The sequence below is a fragment of the Procambarus clarkii genome, chromosome 69 (genome assembly GCF_040958095.1).
Source record: "Procambarus clarkii isolate CNS0578487 chromosome 69, FALCON_Pclarkii_2.0, whole genome shotgun sequence".
Lineage (NCBI taxonomy): Eukaryota > Metazoa > Arthropoda > Malacostraca > Decapoda > Cambaridae > Procambarus > Procambarus clarkii.
Window position 1 is genome coordinate 20,240,365 of NC_091218.1, and position 21,429 is coordinate 20,261,793.

At 48.5% G+C, this 21,429-nt stretch overlaps 1 protein-coding gene across 1 annotated transcript in view; it reads right to left on the reverse strand.

Moving 5' to 3' along the window:
* LOC123772100 (uncharacterized) overlaps window positions 1-21,429 on the reverse strand; it is a 226,668-nt gene extending 205,239 nt beyond the window's left edge. Inside the window, exon 1 of the mRNA XM_045765049.2 lies at window positions 20,839-21,429. Coding sequence (XP_045621005.1) covers window positions 20,839-21,271 — 433 coding nt within the window. The 5' untranslated portion in view covers window positions 21,272-21,429. The remainder of the gene's footprint in view (window positions 1-20,838) is intronic.

Below are 21,429 nucleotides of genomic sequence, written 5' to 3' on the forward strand. Positions count from 1 at the left end.
GTCAATTTTCAGTTACCAGTAATTTCCTACGTTTATATGGATATAAAGTAACTTCGATTGATTGATTGATGAAGATTAAGCCACCCAAAAAGGTGGCACTGGCATGAATAGCCCATAAGTGGTGGCCCTTTTGAGCCATTACCAGTATCAATAGATGATACTGGAGATCTGTGGAGGTGTGACTGCACCCTGCGTGACGGGAGATGTCTCCCGTGGGGAGAAAAGAAAAGTAACTTCATTTTTGTATTGGATATAATGTTATTTTTATAATTGTTTTGGTGTATACTCTTATGTTTATGTAATCATTCCTTGCTGTGTTGCAGCATTTCTTGTCTTCTTTCCTCTCTCTCTCTCTATACATTTAACCTATTATTTTTGTTTCAGTTTCTTTGCATTGTCTTTTGAGCTGTGGGTTGACAAATCCCCTCAAACCTTGTACTCTTATTGTTGACATGACTGTCTTCAGCATGTCTGTGTCTCCGTTTAGCTTGATCCATCAAAGTTATCCATCGAGAAACAATGGGCAGAGTTTCTTTCACCCTATGCCCCTGTTACCTAGCAGTAAAATAGGTACCTGGGTGTTAGTCAGCTGTCACGGGCTGCTTCCTGGGGGTGGAGGCCTAGTCAAGGACCGGGCCGCGGGGACACTAAAAAGCCCCGAAATCATCTCAAGATAACCTCAAGATAGATCATATCTTAACCTGCATTTCCCCCCTAACTACTTCTTCCCAGGTGTACACTTCCCAGATACTTTATCAAGTCTCGTAAATCTACTTTTCCATAGTCTACTTTCCTTTCCCTGTCGCTGAGGTTTATTATAGTGAATGGTGTAGTGGAGTATTAAGACACAATCCGCCAGCAACAAGACGGCTCACATCTCACCTACCGCCTCAACCTTCCAGTGAGACTTGCAGAACAAGTGCGCTCGCTGCCCTTGACAGTGCAACACCTCATCCTTCATAGTAGACAATGCTAAAACATGCCCATTCGTATTAGCAGCGGCTGTGAGCAGTAGAGCAGCATCATTCCCTCGTATCCTAAGACGTCCTTGACATTATTAGTTCCTTAACGAGCAGCAACAGCTACCGTATCATGACAGATGGGTCTACTGAGACTTTCCATCACATTTAAACTGTCGTCTGACACAAGATAAAGGCAGGGAAGACCTTGGCGCTGGGGCCAGATAATTGTGTTCTTGAGCCGCACCTGTCGCGCCTCTCTCTCTCTCCCCAAGGTCGCCTCTCGCACTTCCGTTTTCTGTTCTTCTTGCCAGCTAATTAGGTAAATGACGAGTACTGATCACCTACTGCCTGCCTCACTCAACATTCTTAATTGCCAATTAGGATATATTTATCGAATCTAAGCAAAAACCTGCTTTTAAAATCTAAATAACTGTACAACCTTCCTTAATATAGTAAATGAAATAATGGTGACATTTTTACAAAAAAATGTTTCTAATTATTTACAACTGTATACGGTGGTAAACAAATTCTGTGAAGCATCGTCTTCCCTCGACCTGTATTAACGCCTGTAACACACAGGGCCGGCCCGAGGCAGGGTACAGGATACAGTGGCTCCCCTTCTGAAGACTGTAGCAAGGTACCATAGCGGGAGCTGCTCGTACTAATTACATTACAACCAGGTTAATTATTTTAAGCGAGATAATACTATACGATATTGGTAGGTGAAATTAGACCGGGGTACTAGGAGATACCTTCTAGGGCTTACGGGAAGTGGAAGGCAAGTAGCGAGGCGTTGTACATTATTTATACAGCACTTCTGAGCGTATTCGCGGAGGGAGGGAGCAAGGTCCGGGAACCTGCAAGTTACCTTACCTTGAGGTTACCTTGAGGTGCTTCCGGGGCTTAACGTTCCCGCGGCCCGGTCGTCGACCAGGCCTCCTGGTTGCCGGACTGATCAACCAGGCTGTTGGACGCGGCTGCTCGCAGCCTGACGTAATTATAGTTCATCATCTCAACCACTGGCTGGAGACGACACCTGCCACCGTCGTGGCACCAAGCGGACTGTGTAACAGCAGCAAGGAGCCCAGAACCGGACGGGAGACATCTCCCGTCACGCAGGATGCAGTCGCACCTGATTGATTGATTGATGAAGATTAAGCCACCCAAAAGGTGGCACGGGCACGAATAGCCCGTATGTGGTGGCCCTTTGGAGCCATTACCAGTATCAATAGATGATACTGGAGATCTGTGGAGGTGCGGCTGCACCCTGCGTGACTGGAGATGTCTCCCGTGAGGCGCACCTCCACAGATCTCCAGTATCAGCTCTTGATACTGGTAATGGCTCAAAAGGGGTGCCACTTACGGGCTATTCATGCCCGTGCCACCTCTAGGGTGGCTTAATCTTTGTCAATCAATCAATCTGTGCAAGTGTTTGTGCTTGCTGCTATATTATCCACGCTCGTCCCACACGCCTTCATAATATGTCCTCCAACAACCAGAGCACTGCTGCAACATTATATAAAAGCAATGTCTTTTAAAACTAATGCACAACCATTTAGGTTTTGATATTAAATAACATGTCAGTCACCTGTGAGACGAACTGAAGTGCGTGCAAAAGACACTTATTTGGTGAGACGCAGCGGGTGCGTGTGACCTGTGGGCACCTGACTAGTGAATGGTACGCGCGTCGTCTGCACAATGTTTGTCACAGCCCGTCCTCCAAACACAATGTTTGTCACAGTAGCCCGTCCTCCAAACACAATGTTTGTCACAGCCCGTCCTCCAAACACAATGTTTGTCACAGCCCGTCCTCCAAACACAATGTTTGTCACAGCAGCCCGTCCTCCAAACACAATGTTTGTCACAGCAGCCCGTCTTCCAAACACAATGTTTGTCACAGCCCGTCCTCCAAACACAATGTTTGTCACAGCCCGTCCTCCAAACACAATGTTTGTCACAGCCCGTCCTCCAAACACAATGTTTGTCGCAGCCCGTCCTCCAAACACAATGTTTGTCACAGCAGCCCGTCCTCCAAACACAATGTTTGTCACAGCAGCCCGTCCTCCAAACACAATGATTGTCACAGCCCGTCCTCCAAACACAATGCTTGTCACAGCCCGTCCTCCAAACACAATGTTTGTCACAGCAGCCCGTCCTCCAAACACAATGTTTGTCACAGCCCGTCCTCCAAACACAATGTTTGTCACAGCCCGTCCTCCAAACAAAGATCCAAAAGTGATTCCATGCACCCGCCAAACCCCCTATCTGTTTATGAATGAAAAGCGGTTTACACACGACTCACAACTGCTGACGTTCGAACATATCCGGAACAAGTGCTTCACTGACGAATTTTGTTCGAATCACAACGCTGTAAATGCTTCACCCACGTACTACAAATACAAATAATCGCCAACAGAACCTAAACACCTGACCTAACCTAACCTATGCCTATATATATATGCACTATATGCTAATATATTATAATATTAATTTATACTTGAGAAAATTCCAGTTTTGAATGAACAGCATGTTAAAATTTAAGAATGCGTCTGTGGGGTTGACCGCTGAATGTAATGGACTTGAGTCGAGGACGGGTTGGTTTGTCAACAACAGTCTCCGTGGTGTAGTGGTAAGACACTCGCCTGGCGTTCCGCGAGCGCTATGTCATGGGTTCGTACCCTGGCCGGGGAGGATTTACTGGGCGCAAATCCTTAACTGTAGCCTCTGTTTAACTCAACAGTAAAATGGGTACTTGGTTGTAACAAGGATTCTTCGCGGCGGGGATCGTATTCCAGGGACCTGCCCGAAACGCTACGCGTACTAGTGGCTCTACAAGAATGTAACAACTCTTGTATATATCTCAAGGAAAAAAAAAAAGCCTAGTGTGGAGTCTTAACTAGAACGCGCAGAGTCCACGGACCAGATGCACGAAGCCGTTACGCAAGCACTTACGAACGTGCACATCTTTTCCTTAACCTTTGACGGCTTTGGTTACATTTATTAAACAGTTTACAAGCATGAAAACTTCCCAAATCAACTGTTATTGTTATAAATAGCCTCCTGGTGCTTCGGAGCTCATTAACTGTTTAATAATTGTAAACAAAGCCGTCAAAGATTGAGAGAAGATGTACAGGTTCGTAAGTGCTTGCGTAACTACTTTGTGTATCTGGCCCCACGATTGGACACAGTTGAGTAGTTTGCTACAGGAGACTGATGACTGAACTACGAGGCCAGGCTGAGGGAACTACACCTCACCACGCTGGAAAATAACAAAGGGGACATGATTACGATATCAAGATTCTAAAGAGGCAGTTGACAGTGGGGGAAAAAGGTAAATGTTTAACTAGAGGAGGTATGGGAAAGGGAGGACATGTAACTCACACCAGTCGTCGAGATGTAAGACAACAGATTGATTGATTGATGAAGATTAAGCCACCCAAGAGGTGGCACGGGCATGAATAGCCCGTAAGTGGTGGCCCTTTTGAGCCATTACCAGTATCAATAGATGATACTGGAGATGTGTGGAAGTGTAACTGCACCCTGCGTGACGGGAGATGTCTCCCCCGTGGTAAGACAACACTTCACTGTAAGAGTAATGAACAAGTGCAGTGAAGGAGGAAGTGAGCGTTGAAGTTATCGCTATACCAAGTTTCACGAGTCATTACAATAAGCGACAGTCGTCTGAATGGCGAGGATTAGGATGTTGTTGTTATAGATTCAGCTACACGGAACAAGTTCCAAGTAGCACGGGCTATGGTGAGCCCGTAACTTACCTGCCACAGGAGCGGGGCAAGTAGCACGGGCTATGGTGAGCCCGTAGTGGACTTACCTGGCACAGGAGAGGGTGTGGAGAGAGTATTAGGAGCTGAAGCTCCCTCTTCAGGCACATATAGTGGAGTAGATATAGGGGTATACAGGGCCCCATCAGTAGAGGGTTCCAGCAGGGGGGAGGGAGATAATACGAGATTATGATAATAGGGAGAGAGGGAGGGAGAGAGGGAGGGAGGGAGGGAGGGGGAGAGGGAGGGAGGGAGGGAGGGAGGGAGGGAGGGAGGGAGGGAGGGAGGGAGGGAGAGACGGAGGGGGGGAGGGACAGTAGGGGTGACAACACGTGCTTTACAAAGTACGCGGAAACAATGACCCCGCTACAGAGAACAGCGTCCTGCCTCCCTCAAGTATAGTACTATAAACAGTACACCTGTAAGGATACTATCTTGAGGTTATCTTAGAGATGATTTCGGGGCTTAGTGTCCCCGCGGCCCGGTCCTCGACCAGGCCTTCACCCCCCAGGAAGCAGCCCGTAGCAGCTGTCTAACTCCCAGGTACCTATTTACTGCTAGGTAAGAACGGCATCAGGATGAAAGAAACATTTTGCCCATTTGTCTCCGCCTCCACCGGGGATCGAACCCGGCAGCTCAGGACTACGAATCCGTAGCGCTGTCCACCCAGCTGTCAGGCGCCCAGCTGTCATGAGTACTAGCGGGTTGTGGTGAACTGCAAACAGCAATCTGTGAGAGTTAAAGTTACTCGTTGTTTAAGGCTGAGTTATCCAGTTTGATGAAGTAAAACATCCACCTCGTCCCGTCTCAACATTATCTTAACATACTAAGAAGGTTAGGTAAGGTCGGTGTTTTCTATGAAGCTTTTCAAGGTAAACTAGTATGTTTAGTATGTCACATACGCACGTATTTAATAAGTTAATATTGACTGTAAGAAAATGCGAGAACGGGTTGAGTCTTGAGGAGTGTTGTCGGTCACTGATCATGTTGACAAAAAGAGTCAAATAACTGAGAGATCAGACAATGGCTCCCAGCAGCAGGCAGGCCACATCCACCCACCCGCCCGTCCGACCACTCATCCTCATTCAACCATCCTCATCCTCATTCAACCATCCTCATCCTCCAACTCCCCTGTGATTGCGGTGATTACTTTTTTCCTCGGTAAATAGAGAGGATAAGTGAGAGAGAGAGAGAGAGAGAGAGAGAGAGAGAGAGAGAGAGAGAGAGAGAGAGAGAGAGAGAGAGAGAGAGAGAGAGAGAGAGAGAGAGAGAGAGAGAGACAGAGACAGAGACAGAGACAGAGACAGAGACAGAGACAGAGAGAGAGAGAGAGAGAGACAGAGACAGAGAGAGAAGGGGGGGGGGGAGAAGAGGGTGGAAAATGACACGAGGGAGAGGGGTGGTCACGTGTGTATTCGAGGGGTGTCAACCTAATTTACCACCACCATATTTCACGCCTCATCGACGCCGCATTAACCACCCTCGAGTATGTTGTATCGTGCCTATATATCGTAGCTACGGACGATATTCCTCGCCAGATATCATTATCTATCGTCAGATATCGTCAATTCGCCTCCAATAAGATTAGGACGTATAAAGGTTTTTCAAGCGACAATGTTATTCTTTTCACAGTTTCTATTAAATTTCACCAATTGAAAAATACATATACTTTGATTTATTTGTATTATATATACATATATATACACATTGTTCTTCTAGTCACGGGAGACATCTCCCGTCACGCAGGGAGCAGTCGTACCTCCACAATCTCCAGTATCAGCTCTTGATACTGGTAATGGCTCAAAAGGGCCACCACTTTCGGGCTATTCATGCCCGTGCCACCTTTTGGGTGGCTTAATCTTCATCAATCAATAAATCATTGTTTTTCAGAGCAGGTCTATGCCAAGTCCAGTATGTACTTGTGGCGTCATAGGTGGATGTTTTATGTAAATCTCAAATGACCCAAGGCAGCTTTAGCAAACCAACCAACCTTGTTTAATAATTACATAACTTTGTTAAACATATCGTCCACTAATGCAAATTAAAAATAGTTGTTTCCCATCTATATCAAAACATGTAACGTAAATGAACAAATGGTAGATGCATAACATTCATTGTAGCCTAACAAGTTCAAGTATGTTTATTGAGATAAGCAATAAATACATCTCAAAGGGATAGAGTAGCTTAGGCTATTTCTACCCCCCTACTGTAGCCTAACATGACAGGTGGCCATCTTCCGTCTTTCATAATAACCTCACCTGTCCCAAACTGCTCCCACAAAAACTACAGCCTTTGTAATGATAATTTCAGTCATTATTCGAAGTAAATATTTCTTGTTGTGAAATTGAAAATTTAACAACACAAAAACCCGATAAATTTAACTTTTCAGCGTGAAGGAGCAAATTAGGCCGCGCGTGCCCCAGAAACCTACATAACACTACCACATTCCTCTTAAATATTTACACTCTTGAGAAAAATTGACTGTTTTAAAACGAGCAAGTCTGACGCTATGTTACTTCCCCCCCCCCCCCCCCAACCACAATTAAAGTGCTAACCATCAACACACAGGTACAATAGGACTTGTAAGCAGGGCGTAAAGAGCTAGACTTCACTTCCCCCCATAAACACTATTAGGTAAGCACCTTGCATTACACTTGCTGGTATTGAAATCCAGTTGGCATCTTTCACACCAACTATGCAGGTTGTCAAAGTTAGCCGGTCGGCCGTGCGAACAGCACCCTGGACTAGTGATCCTGTGGTCCTGGGTTCGATCCCAGGCGCCGGCGAGAAACAATGGGCAGAGTTTCTTTCACCCTATGCCCCTGTTACCTAGCAATAAATAGGTACCTGGGTGTTAGTCAGCTGTCACGGGCTGCTTCCTGGGGGTGTGGAGGCCTGGTCGAGGACCGGGCCGCGGGGACACTAAAGCCCCGAAATCATCTCAAGATAACCTCGCAGAGAAGCAGACACGAGTCTGCTTCTCAAGGCTGTGTACCCCACATATGCTGAACTGTCAAAAAGCTATTGGCAATCCAGAAATACGCAGCCTACTCATCCTCCTCTGTACCTGCAGCCATATTTTCGTTACTGTATAATCAAATTACAAAAGTTCCGTTATTCATTTTCCCTTCTATAGATATATGATGGTGTTTCCCCCATATATAAAATTATCTCTAGGGATTTTAAATACCTAGAGAAAAGGTATGGGTATTTAATTTGAAATACCCATACCTTTTCTTATATGGCATTTGCCATGGTCCACCAGCTGGACGATGGACTGAAGCTCTTCACAATTGTGTGTGTGGGGGAGGGAGGGTAGAAAGGGAAGGGGGGGGGAGAGAGGGAAGGAGGGGGGTGGAGAGAGAGGGAAGGAGGGGGGAGGGAGAGAGAGAGGGAAGGAGGGGGAGGGGGAGATTTGAGTGTGCCTGGCCTGAGGTGACCACAGTAATCTATGGTGAAGCCTGCCATTCCCACCCACGCTACTCGCAGCGCACGCACGCGCACACACACACACACACACACTAGCAGTAAATAGGTACCTGGGAGTAAGACAGCTGCTTCCCGGAGATGTGTGTGTGTTGTAGAAAGAAATATATGTAGTAGACATAATAGAGGAAAAATAAATTGGTTAGAAAGGCGGGGTCCAAGAGCTAATAGCTCGCTTCTGCAGATACAAATCCCCCCCCCCCACCCAACAACTGCTCCGACAGGAGATAACACTATAAACATTTAACATACCCCCCCCCCCCAACAACTGCTCCGACAGGAGATAACACTATAAACATTTAACACACGACGAAATCTACACTTTTCTTTACATATACTCAGCATATGAAATACATAAAAATAATTACATATATTCTGTAGAGCAAATACAAATATTGTAATATATATTTTTCCATTAGCATATTAGTGCAGGAAATTGTGAGGGGAATGTGACAATGGGAGAAATTCTCAGGTTACTGGTGACAGTTGTGGGGTAGTGATGCTTCCTCTCTCTCTCTCTCTCTCTCTCTCTCTCTCTCTCTCTCTCTCTCTCTCTCTCTCTCTCTCTCTCTCTCTCTCTCTCTCTCTCCCCTCTCTCTCTCTTCCTCTCTCTCTCTCCCCTCTCTCTCTCTTCCTCTCTCTCTCTCTTCCTCTCTCTCTCTCTCTCTCTCTCTCTCCCCTCTCTCTCTCTCTCTCTCTCTCTCTCTCTCTCTCTTCCCCTCTCTCTCTCTTCCTCTCTCTCTCTCCCCTCTCTCTCTCTCTCCCCTCTCTCTCTCTCTCTCTCTCTCTCTCTCTCTCTCTCTCTCTCTCTCCCCTCTCTCTCTCTTCCTCTCTCTCTCTCTCCCCTCTCTCTCTCTCTCTCTCTCTCTCTCTCTCTCTCTCTCTCTCTCTCCCCTCTCTCTCTCTTCCTCTCTCTCTCTCTTCCTCTCTCTCTCTCCCCTCTCTCTCTCTTCCTCTCTCTCTCTCTTCCTCTCTCTCTCTCTCCCCTCTCTCTCTCTCTCCCCTCTCTCTCTCTCTCCCCTCTCTCTCTCTCTCCCCTCTCTCTCTCTCTCCCCTCTCTCTCTCTCTCCCCTCTCTCTCTCTCCCCTCTCTCTCTCTCCCCTCTCTCTCTCTCTCCCCTCTCTCTCTCTCCCCTCTCTCTCTCTCCCCTCTCTCTCTCTCCCCTCTCTCTCTCTCCCCTCTCTCTCTCTCCCCTCTCTCTCTCCCCTCTCTCTCTCTCCCCTCTCTCTCTCTCTCTCTCCCCCCTCTCTCTCTTTCTCCCCTCTCTCTCTCCCCTCTCTCTCTCTCCCCTCTCTCTCTCCCCTCTCTCTCTCTCTCCCCCCCCCTCTCTCTCTCTCTCCTCTCTCTCTCTCTCTCTCTCTCTCCCCTCTCTCTCTCTCCCCTCTCTCTCTCTTCCTCTCTCTCTCTTCCTCTCTCTCTCTCTCCCCTCTCTCTTCCTCTCTCTCTCTTCCTCTCTCTCTCCCCATCATTGTGTTTATTAGAGGTCCACCCCAGCCACTCTCCCCTCTACTACTCTGCTTCCCCTCGTGATGACACTGAAGGCAATTTCCAAGTTTAATTCATATATTTCAGCCCAATATAGTAATGAAAGTACTATCCTCAGCATTATATACTTATACATTACATGTGAGAAAGCTTGAATGGTCCCCCAAGCATATAAATAGCTTAAAACCTATGGGCCCAACCAGGATTCGAACCCGAGATACAAGGGCTCATCGCACTGGAGTACACGATAGCAATACCATTAAACCAGCGATTGCCTCTTAAGTGTTGGTTGCTCTTACATGCTTCCACACAAGTTCCATGACCAGCCAACACCCGGCAACGCTTGTGGTGCATCTTTGGTACAGATTTTCTATCAAATCCTGGTGTTGGTTGGTTATGGAACTTCTATCTTGAGATGATTTCGGGGCTTTTTTTAGTGTCCCCGCGGCCCAGTCCTCGACCAGGCCTCCACCCCCAGGAAGCAGCCCGTGACAGCTGACTAACACCCAGGTACCTATTTTACTGCTAGGTAACAGGGGCATAGCGTGAATGAAACTCTGCCCATTGTTTCTCGCCGGCGCCTGGGATCGAACCCAGGACCACAGGATCACAAGTGCAGCGTGCTGTCCGCTCGGCCGACCGGATCTATGGAAGCATGCAAGTTCCAAGACCAACACTTTTAAGTCATCGCTTAAAAGATTATAAACAATGCGTAAAATTGCGAGGATGAACCGAACAATACCTAAAACAGTGTGTGTGGACCGACAATACCTAAAACAGTGCGTGTGGACCAACAATACCTTAAACAGTGCGTGTGGACCAACTATACCTAAAACAGTGCGTGTGGACCAACAATACCTTAAACAGTGCGTGTGGACCAACTATACCTAAAACAGTGCGTGTGGACCAACAATACCTTAAACAGTGCGTGTGGACCAACAATACCTTAAACAGTGCGTGTGGACCAACAATACCTTAAACAGTGTGTGTGGACCGACAATACCTTAAACAGTGTGTGTGGACCGACAATACCTTAAACAGTGTGTGTGGACCAACAATACCTAAAACAGTGTGTGTGGACCAACAATACCTAAAACAGTGTGTGGACCAACAATACCTAAAACAGTGTGTGTGGACCAACAATACCTTAAACAGTGTGTGTGGACCAACAATACCTTAAACAGTGCGTGTGGACCAACAATACCTTAAACAGTGTGTGTGGACCAACAATACCTAAAACAGTGTGTGTGGACCAACAATACCTTAAACAGTGCGTGTGGACCAACAATACCTTAAACAGTGCGTGTGGACCAACTATACCTAAAACAGTGCGTGTGGACCAACAATACCTTAAACAGTGCGTGTGGACCAACAATACCTTAAACAGTGTGTGTGGACCAACAATACCTTAAACAGTGTGTGTGGACCAACAATACCTTAAACAGTGCGTGTGGACCAACAATACCTTAAACAGTGTGTGTGGACCAACAATACCTTAAACAGTGTGTGTGGACCAACAATACCTTAAACAGTGTGTGTGGACCAACAATACCTTAAACAGTGCGTGTGGACCAACAATACCTTAAACAGTGTGTGTGGACCAACAATACCTTAAACAGTGTGTGTGGACCGACAATACCTTAAACAGTGCGTGTGGACCGACAATACCTAAAACAGTGTGTGTGGACCGACGATACCTTAAACAGTGTGTGTGGACCAACAATACCTTAAACAGTGTGTGTGGACCAACAATACCTTAAACAGTGTGTGTGGACCGACAATACCTTAAACAGTGTGTGTGGACCAACAATACCTTAAACAGTGTGTGTGGACCAACAATACCTTAAACAGTGTGTGTGGACCAACTATACCTAAAACAGTGCGTGTGGACCAACAATACCTAAAACAGTGCGTGTGGACCAACAATACCTTAAACAGTGTGTGTGGACCGACAATACCTTAAACAGTGCGTGTGGACCAACTATACCTTAAACAGTGCGTGTGGTCCAACAATACCTAAAACTGAGTATGACCCAAACATCACAACTCGTCCTCTTAAAAATAGCGTCGCTTTTGGCTCGTATGAGCTGCACTATGGCCAAAAGTGGACGTAATTTGAAATGAAATTGGCTCACGAAAGTGACGTACTGTCCCGTTTTCTGTTTGAGTCGTCCGGCTTACTCGGAAAGGTTAGGAGAGGAAACTTTCAATTAACGGTTTTCATAACGTTTTGAAACTTTATGAGAATTTCCAGCCCTTCTGACCTATGAGAGAACCCTTAACTTACTGTTGTTGAAAAAAATCTCAATGTTCATTTTTTTCCCATTTTCAAATTACGTCCACTTTCGGCCATACGGGCAAACGGCCAAAAGCGACGTTATTTTTAAGAGGACAGGTTGGACACTCTAGTTCACACAAGACTGTGTCCCTCGACCAGACCACACACTAGAAAGTGAAGGGACAACAACGTTTCTCAAGTCGATTGTGACTTGATTGTGACACAATCGACTTGAGAATGGTCCAGGACGGACGGAAACGTGGTCGTCCCTTCGTCTTGTAATGTGTGGTCTGGTCAACATACTTCACTCACGTTACTGTGACTCCTCGTCTGCACTATGTCCCTCGTTGCTGTGTGTACACGTGACATCCTCACTGACAAGAACACAACTACAATTTCTCTAATAACAACCCATGACTACATATAATGATATAATTAAATGAATTAACAATCCCGTAACCACAAGATGAGGACGGTCAATTTATAGGCCTAAGTGGTTCAATAACCACAACTTACAGATAACCAGTTTTCTAAACCTAGTCAAAAGATCCAAGGGAAGGCCAACCCTTAGGTAATGGACTCGAAGCCTCGAGTAGCCTCGAGCCTCGAGTTAGGTAGTGAGTAACCTAATGGCCTATGGTGTGTTCAGGGCCAGTCCTGGGGTTCCTGCCCGCCAAACACACACCGAGACTACGACGTTGGTACAACGTTCGAACAAGTTTTAACACCTCCTAACCAGTTATAAGAACCAATATAGCAAGTTGTAACAACGTTCCAATACGTCATAAACACGTTAAGCCAAGATGTAACAACTTTATTACAAGTTGTAACAAGCGGAAAATAGAGACAGTTACGGTTTGTGTTTCCAGGGGCTGGCGCCTCTGGTAAGCTGAACTTTGGCGCCTCTTACATATATATAATTGAAGGAATAACACGAGGAAAAACGGAAATGAAGGAAAAGTGTGTTTATTAAAATAAAATCTTCCCTTTGTTTTTAGAAGAACCCAAACCCGTGATGTGCTTACCAGAGTTACTGGTACCTGTAGGCGGGTACATTTGACAGTGTGGGTACTGTGGCTGGTGGTACATTTGTCAGTGTGGGTATTGTGGCTGGTGGTACATTTGTCAGTGTGGGTATTGTGGCTTGTGGTACATTTGTCAGTGTGGGTATTGTGGCTTGTGGTACATTTGACAGTGTGGGTATTGTGGCTTGTGGTACATTTGTCAGTGTGGGTACTGTGGCTTGTGGTACATTTGTCAGTGTGGGTACTGTGGCTTGTGGTACATTTGTCAGTGTGGGTATTGTGGCTTGTGGTACATTTGGCAGTGTGGGTACTGTGGCTTGTGGTACATTTGGCAGTGTGGGTATTGTGGCTGGTGGTACATTTGACAGTGTGGGTACTGTGGCTTGTGGTACATTTGGCAGTGTGGGTATTGTGGCTGGTGGTACATTTGACAGTGTGGGTATTGTGGCTTGTGGTACATTTGACAGTGTGGGTATTGTGGGTTAACTTGCTCATACTGTGAACATGTCCATCTGTAATACCTACGACAGTTACCTTTGTTTGTGCGGACACTGAGTAATGATGTCAAATTAGCGAACAGCTCCTTGGGCGAGTCATAACGATTGAAAACTCATCCAATTTCGCAGCCTGTTTCACGACTTGTTTCATGACCTTGGGTAGTGATCATAAGTGATTAATGGAAGCCGTGACAACCTTCAAGGTCCTACTCAGGCGCGCCGTTATGTGGGATTTAACTGTCGTTGTCGGGGTTTCTCTTCCACACACTTCTGGGGCCAGATTCACGAAGCAGTTGCGCAAGCACTTACGAACGTGTTTCCTCAATCTTTGACGCCTTTGGTTATATTTATTAAGCAGTTTACAAGCATGAAAACCTCCCAATCAACTGTTGTTATTGTTATAAACAGCCTCCTGGTGCTTCGGAGCTCATTAACTGTTTAATAATTGTAAACAAAGCCGCCAAAGATTGAGAAAAGATGTGCAGGTTCGTAAGTGCTTGCGTAACTGCTTCGTGAATCTGGCCCCTGGTGCTATTGGCTCACTAAACCAGTTCTCCTTGTTGAACATTTTAACTATGACAAATGTGTTATACTGACCGTTCTTTTATGAAACGAGCGAGACTAAGTATAAAGAACCATCGGACAAGTTAAGAGAATAATAAATTATATAAAATTGTACCCTCGTTTTCATGGCAATTTGTGAGGCGTGAGGCGGGTGTGAGGAGCAGCGCCCCGGCAGGTGTGGACATGGTCTTCCAGCAGTGGTGGAGAGCAGGGGTGGCCTGGCCAAGCCGGTACAGGTGTGTGCTGCTCGTCTCAACACGCGCCATAAACACACCTGTCACACCAATATGGATTTACCCAAGAGCCTTTGCAAAAGAACACTGGCGGAGCACCAGTATTATCTTGATAAGTTATTAACACAAATAAGGGGGTGGCGAGCCGTGTAACTCCTCCACCTGTTTACTGCCTACCTTGCTCACTCCCCTCCTACCCTCCCCTCACTCGGCCCTCCTACCCTCCCCTCACTCACCCCTCCTGCCCTCACCCGCCCCTCCTACCCTCCCCTCACTTATCCAGGCCTACGAGGTGCACCCACCCACCCACACTCCCCTCCACCGCGTGCTCCAAGAGTAACTGTGCAGCCTTCGACAGCCTTTCGAAAGCCTTCGACAAAGTATGGCACACAGGCCTAAAATATAAGATATCTGAACTAGGACTTCCTGAGAGATTTACTGCTACTCTCTGGAGCTTTATAGACAACAGAACTGCTAGGCTTAATATCGGCAGCTACTTGGGTGACGTAATAGAACTGAAAAGTGGAGTACCACAAGGAAGCTGCCTCTCCCCCACTCTATTCAACATATATACAGCTGACCTACCCCAACCCCAACATGGAGAATACATCACATACGCTGATGATGTTACCCAAATAATATGCCAACCGGGCCCATCAAAGCCGCTATTAGCCGACAAGACCAAGGCGGCAATTGAACTCATAAACAACTTTGAGAAGCAATGGAAAATTAGCACCAACAAACAAAAGTTTCAGATAATACACATTGCGAAAAGAAACCCGGACCCCAGTAACTGTGCACGTGTGCACGGCCTGTACCGCTGGACCCCAGTAACTGTGCACGTGTGCACGGCCTGTACCGCTATGTAAATATAAAATGTCTCAAACGTCACTTTTTGTACTAGAATTCTAGAGTGCATAAAAAGAGAAACAGTGACCATAAGCCTAACCTCTCCTAGGCCTAAATAATCCTAGGTCTGACATACTCAAACTTAGGCATATTATATATAATTATATATAATATATAAAGGCCTTAGTAAATATATGTATAATATAGATATGTAATAAATTAGCGTTAAATTGCTCATGTTAGGCTTAAGACTAGTTGTTTAGGCGTAAGGGAGGTCAGGTTAGGCTTACTGTCAGTGTTTAACATTTTGTTACGTCCTCTGGAACTCAAGTATCACAAAAAGTGGACCATTTTGGGTACACGAGTCCAGGCTGTGAATACAAAACCTTCAGTAGCTCCAGGCTCTATCGTGTCTAGCAGATAGCTTGTCTCTCCTCCTCTAACTCTATACACCCGTCCATGACACATTTTGGCCTGGGAGGGAGGGAGGGGGGGGGTCTAGACGGGCGCGTCGCCCCCCCCCCCGCCGCCTGTTCCACCCCCCCCTCTTTCAAGGGATTAATTATAAGTTGTAACTATTCTTCCTGAATGACTCCAGTCTACGCTCAAATTTTGACTACACAAATGCCTCTTTCAGTAATGACACAACGGGCATGGTAACTGATTATTATATATATATATATATATATATATATATATATATATATATATATATATATATATATATATATATATATATATATATATTTTTTTTTTTTTTTTTTCACACACTTTCCATCTCTCCCCATCTGCATGGATTTAACTTTATCCACATTAGCCACCTCCTCCCACCAACATTTGAACTAGTCACCCTACTTTTTTCACAATTAAAAGAACTGATAGGTATAAACATCACATTTGATATGCTCCAATTACTCACAATAGGCCTATGCATTAGGCCTAGGTTACGAGCCCTGGCTTATAGTGTTATCTTGACCTCTCACACAACCCAAAACCTGTATGTATTGAACCACCAAGGTCACCCATGACACTCTTGGTATGTACCTTCATTACTATCAAACCGTAACTCATTACACGTTAATTCGTACACATGCACTTACATATAGAAACGTTGCACATATATCAATACTGAAGTAACACCACCAGTATTGGCGGTGTTACTGAAGCACCTGGTAACACAGGTGCTACCTGTGTTAAGTTCCACCACCAGTATTGGCGGTGTTACTGAAGCACCTGGTAACACAGGTCCTACCTGTGTTAAGTTCCACCACCAGTATTGGCGGTGTTACTGAAGCACCTGTTAACACAGGTGCTACCTGTGTTAAGTTCCACCACCAGTATTGGCGGTGTTACTGAAGCACCTGGTAACACAGGTCCTACCTGTGTTAAGTTCCACCACCAGTATTGGCGGTGTTACTGAAGCACCTGGTAACACAGGTGCTACCTGTGTTATAACACAGGTGCTACCTGTGTTAAGTTCCACCACCAGTCCCTATGTTCAAGTTCAAGTATGTTTATTGAGATAAGCAATAAATACATCTCAAAGGGATAGAGTAGCTTAGGCTATTTCTACCCTCCTAACAGTCCCTATGTACTTACATTCATATACATCTATTGATACATGTGAAGGTAATAATGATAGATATATGAGTTACACATTAACTCTTACACATGCACTGACAGAAACAAGGGGGCACTGGTGGAAACTTGGTACCTAAATGAACTACAAACAAATTAGAAAAAAATTCAGTGTCAGTAATTAACAGATGGAATGCATTAGGCAGTGATGTGGTGGAGGCTGACTCCATACACAGTTTATAATGTAGATATGATAGAGCCCAGTAGGCTTGGGAATCTGTACAACAGTTGATTGACGGTAGAGAGGCGGGACCAAAGAGACAAAGCTCAACCCCCGCAAGCACAATTGAGTACAACTAGGTGAGCACGCAATTTGTGAGGCCTCGCGGCTGAGTGGACAGCACTTTGAGGGGGGGGGGGGGGGGTCGAAGTCCTAATAGCCCGGGTTCCATTCCCGGCGGAGGCGGAAACAAATGGGAAAAGTTTTTTCACCCTGATGCTCCTCTTCACCTAGCATTAAATAGGTACCTGGGAGATAGACAGCTGCTAAGGGCTGCTTGCCTGATTCTGCAGACAAATAGTAAATACACACACTTTCATGTAATGTCGTTTATTAAGCAGCCTATACCCATCCCATGGGCGGTGGTGGAAAGGGTGAGAGGCACATAATGGGTTCAGAAACTGAACACCATAGTTCACATACTTGTGAACTATGTATGATGTATGTATGATCTATGTATGAGTAAGTGACACTCTTGTGCGAGTCTATTACCCGTTGTTGTTGTTTAAGATTCGCTACTCGGAACAAAAGTTTCCAAGTAGCACGGGCTATGGTGAGCCCGTATTACCCGTCTCGACCCAAATACCTCTGTTGCATAGTCTCAGCCGTCACAGAACCCACTCCTGAGGACCACTGACAAGTCTCTCAGTAGTTTCCTGTACTCCTCAAACCACAATCCTGCCACACACCAACTACAAGTAGACCAGAGGCCAGATTCACAAAAGCACTTACGCAAGCACTTACGAACCTGTACATCTTTTCTCAATCTTTGGCGGGTTTGTTTCCAATTATTAAACAGTTAATGAGCTCCGAAGCACCAGGAGGCTATTTATAACAATAACAACAGTTGAATGGCAAGTTTTCATGCTTGTAAACTGTTTAATAAATGTAACCAAAGCCGTCAAAGATTGAGGAAAGATGTACAGGTTCGTAAGTGCTTGCGTAACTGCTTCGTGAATCTGGCCCGTGGTAAACTAGGGTCCTTAGAAATGTTACATTCACTACCCAAACACTTTTACAGTTCATCAACACGTACGAGACCACACAGACATGCTTCAGAATATACCTGAATGAGAGAACACTGCCATCATAATAATACCAAGAGGCCCAGAGGTGTTTCAAGTCTTGCTAATTACTAAGACACCAGCGGGACCTTGTATACCTGGACTGTTTTCTAAGAGAAGTTCCGGATCAGCCGGGCTGTGGTGGGTATGTGGCCCTGCGGGCCGCTCCAAGCAACAGCCTGGTGGACCAAACTCTCACAAGTCGAGCCTGGCCTCGGGCCGGGCTTGGGGAGTAGAAGAACTCCCAGAACCCCATCAACCAGGTATCAAGCAGGTATACACACGCTGCAGCAGGAGTACCTTAGTTAAGGGTCCTCTGGTAGGTTAGGTGGGCAGGAAATTCTCATAAAGTTTCAAAACGTTATGAAAAACGTTAAATAAAAGTTTCCTCTCCTAACCTTTCCGAGTAAGCCGGACGACTCAAAAAGAAAACAGGACAGTACGTCACTTTCGTGAGCCGATTTCATTTCAAATTACGTCCACTTTTGGCCATAGCGCGCATACGAACCACGAGCACCTCCAACAGCCTGCAGACAGGGGGAGGGGACCTCCAACAGCCTGCAGACAGGGGGAGGGGACCTCCAACAGCCTGCAGACAGGGGGAGGGGACCTCCAACAGCCTGCAGACAGGGGGAGGGGACCTCCAACAGCCTGCAGACAGGGGGAGGGGACCTCCAACAGCCTGCAGACAGGGGGAGGGGACCTCCAACAGCCTGCAGACAGGGGGAGGGGACCTCCAACAGCCTGCAGACAGGGGGGGACCACCAACAGCCTGCAGACAGGGGGAAGGGACCTCCAACAGCCTGCAGACAGAGGGGGACCAACAGCCTGCAGACAGGGGGGGGACCTCCAACAGCCTGCAGACAGGGGGAAGGGACCTCCAACAGCCTGCAGACAGAGGGGGACCAACAGCCTGCAGACAGGGGGGGGGGACCTCCAACAGCCTGCAGACAGGGGGAAGGGACCTCCAACAGCCTGCAGACAGGGGGGGGACCAACAGCCTGCAGACAGGGGGGGGACCTCCAACAGCCTGCAGACAGGGGGAGGGGACCTCCAACAGCCTGCAGACAGGGGGAGGGGACCTCCAACAGCCTGCAGACAGGGGGAGGGGACCTCCAACAGCCTGCAGACAGGGGGACCGGACCTCCAACAGCCTGCAGACAGGGGGACCGGACCTCCAACAGCCTGCAGACAGGGGGAGGGGACCTCCAACAGCCTGCAGACAGGGGGAGGGGACCTCCAACAGCCTGCAGACAGGGGGAGGGGACCTCCAACAGCCTGCAGACAGGGGGAGGGGACCTCCAACAGCCTGCAGACAGGGGGAGGGGACCTCCAACAGCCTGCAGACAGGGGGAGGGGACCTCCAACAGCCTGCAGACAGGGGGAGGGGACCTCCAACAGCCTGCAGACAGGGGGAGGGGACCTCCAACAGCCTGCAGACAGGGGGAGGGGACCTCCAACAGCCTGCAGACAGGGGGAGGGGACCTCCAACAGCCTGCAGACAGGGGGAGGGGACCTCCAACAGCCTGCAGACAGGGGGAGGGGACCTCCAACAGCCTGCAGACAGGGGGAGGGGACCTCCAACAGCCTGCAGACAGGGGGAGGGGACCTCCAACAGCCTGCAGACAGGGGGGGACCACCAACAGCCTGCAGACAGGGGGAAGGGACCTCCAACAGCCTGCAGACAGGGGGAAGGGACCTCCAACAGCCTGCAGACAGAGGGGGACCAACAGCCTGCAGACAGAGGGGGGACCTCCAACAGCCTGCAGACAGGGGGAAGGGATCTCCAACAGCCTGCAGACAGAGGGGGACCAACAGCCTGCAGACAGGGGGGGGGGGACCTCCAACAGCCTGCAGACAGGGGGAAGGGACCTCCAACAGCCTGCAGACAGGGGGGACCAACAGCCTGCAGACAGGGGAAGGGACCTCCAACAGCCTGCAGACAGAGGGGGACCAACAGCCTGCAGACAGGGGGGGACCTCCAACAGCCTGCAGACAGGGGGAAGGGACCTCCAACAGCCTGCAGACAGAGGGGGACCAACAGCCTGCAGACAGAGGGGGACCAACAGCCTGCAGACAGGGGGGGGACCTCCAACAGCCTGCAGACAGGGGGAAGGGACCTCCAACAGCCTGCAGACAGAGGGGGACCAACAGCCTGCAGACAGGGGGGGGACCTCCAACAGCCTGCAGACAGGGGGGACCTCCAACAGCCTGCAGACAGGGGGACCTCCAACAGCCTGCAGACAGGGGGGGACCAACAGCCTGCAGACAGGGGGGGGAACTCAACAGACCAGTGGCACCTATAGAAGGCCAGAGAGCGGGCGAGTGCCTGCGCGGGGCGGCGGCGGTGGGTGGGGGGGGGGGTTGGTAGGGTAGGGGGTGGGGGGAGGTGCGCCATGGCCCTCCTGCAGCAGCTGCACCTTCAGGTGAGGCCTGTGGTACCCCCGGGGGTCTGAGCCCCACACTCACACCTCCACTCACCTCCCTCACCTGTTAATGACTCCTCCCACCACCTCTTACCCTCCCCCCCTCACCAGTTTCTACTAATTACATTATTATGAATATCATTAAGCCCGGGACGGCATCTTTCAGCGCAAGAGCGCCACAATTCCGTGTTGTTGTGGGTAATTAGGAGCGCGCGGCAGTGTGGGTTGAGGTGTGAGTGTTGGGTATACTGCGTGAGTATACTGCGTGAGTATACCTGCGGGTGCCGCATGACGAGGGTGACCTGTGAGGGAGAATGAGAGCAGTTACTCACTGTGAGGGTCGGTGAAGTTGTCAGTGAAGTGTACAGTGCCGTCAGTGAGCAGCTTCATGACCCGGCCAGCGTTCTCACTATACAGCTGCTGCCGGTACATATGGTGATGACGAAAATTCCTGGTGATGTTGGCGAGAGTGCTGCGCGTATTGCGCACCATCTGACTGGGGTCTGAGGCGGTGCTGCCGGGCACCAGGGGCGCCACCACCTGGCTCCCAGGCACCACGTCTGGCGGTGGCGGCGGGGGGCGGCGCGCCCGGGGGACCCACGAGGCCCCACCGGCGGAATGCTGGCGACGCTGCGGTGGCGCCCCTGAGGCCCCGGGCGTGGTGCTAGGGGCGGCGGGGGCTGACGCGCCGCCCGCCACCAGCAGCAGCAGCAGCAAGAACACTCCGAAGAGGCAGCCGCGACCCGCCCACCACCCAGGGCACATGTCCAGCGTGCTGGGATGGCCCGCCTACTCGGACCCAAGGTTCGGTGGCGCACACAAGAGCCGCCACATGGCTCTACACCTGACTAGTGATCACCACACACTCGGACTCACTCCACACACCACTAACATGGTCCACGGTCCCGTGTTGAGGCGCCAGC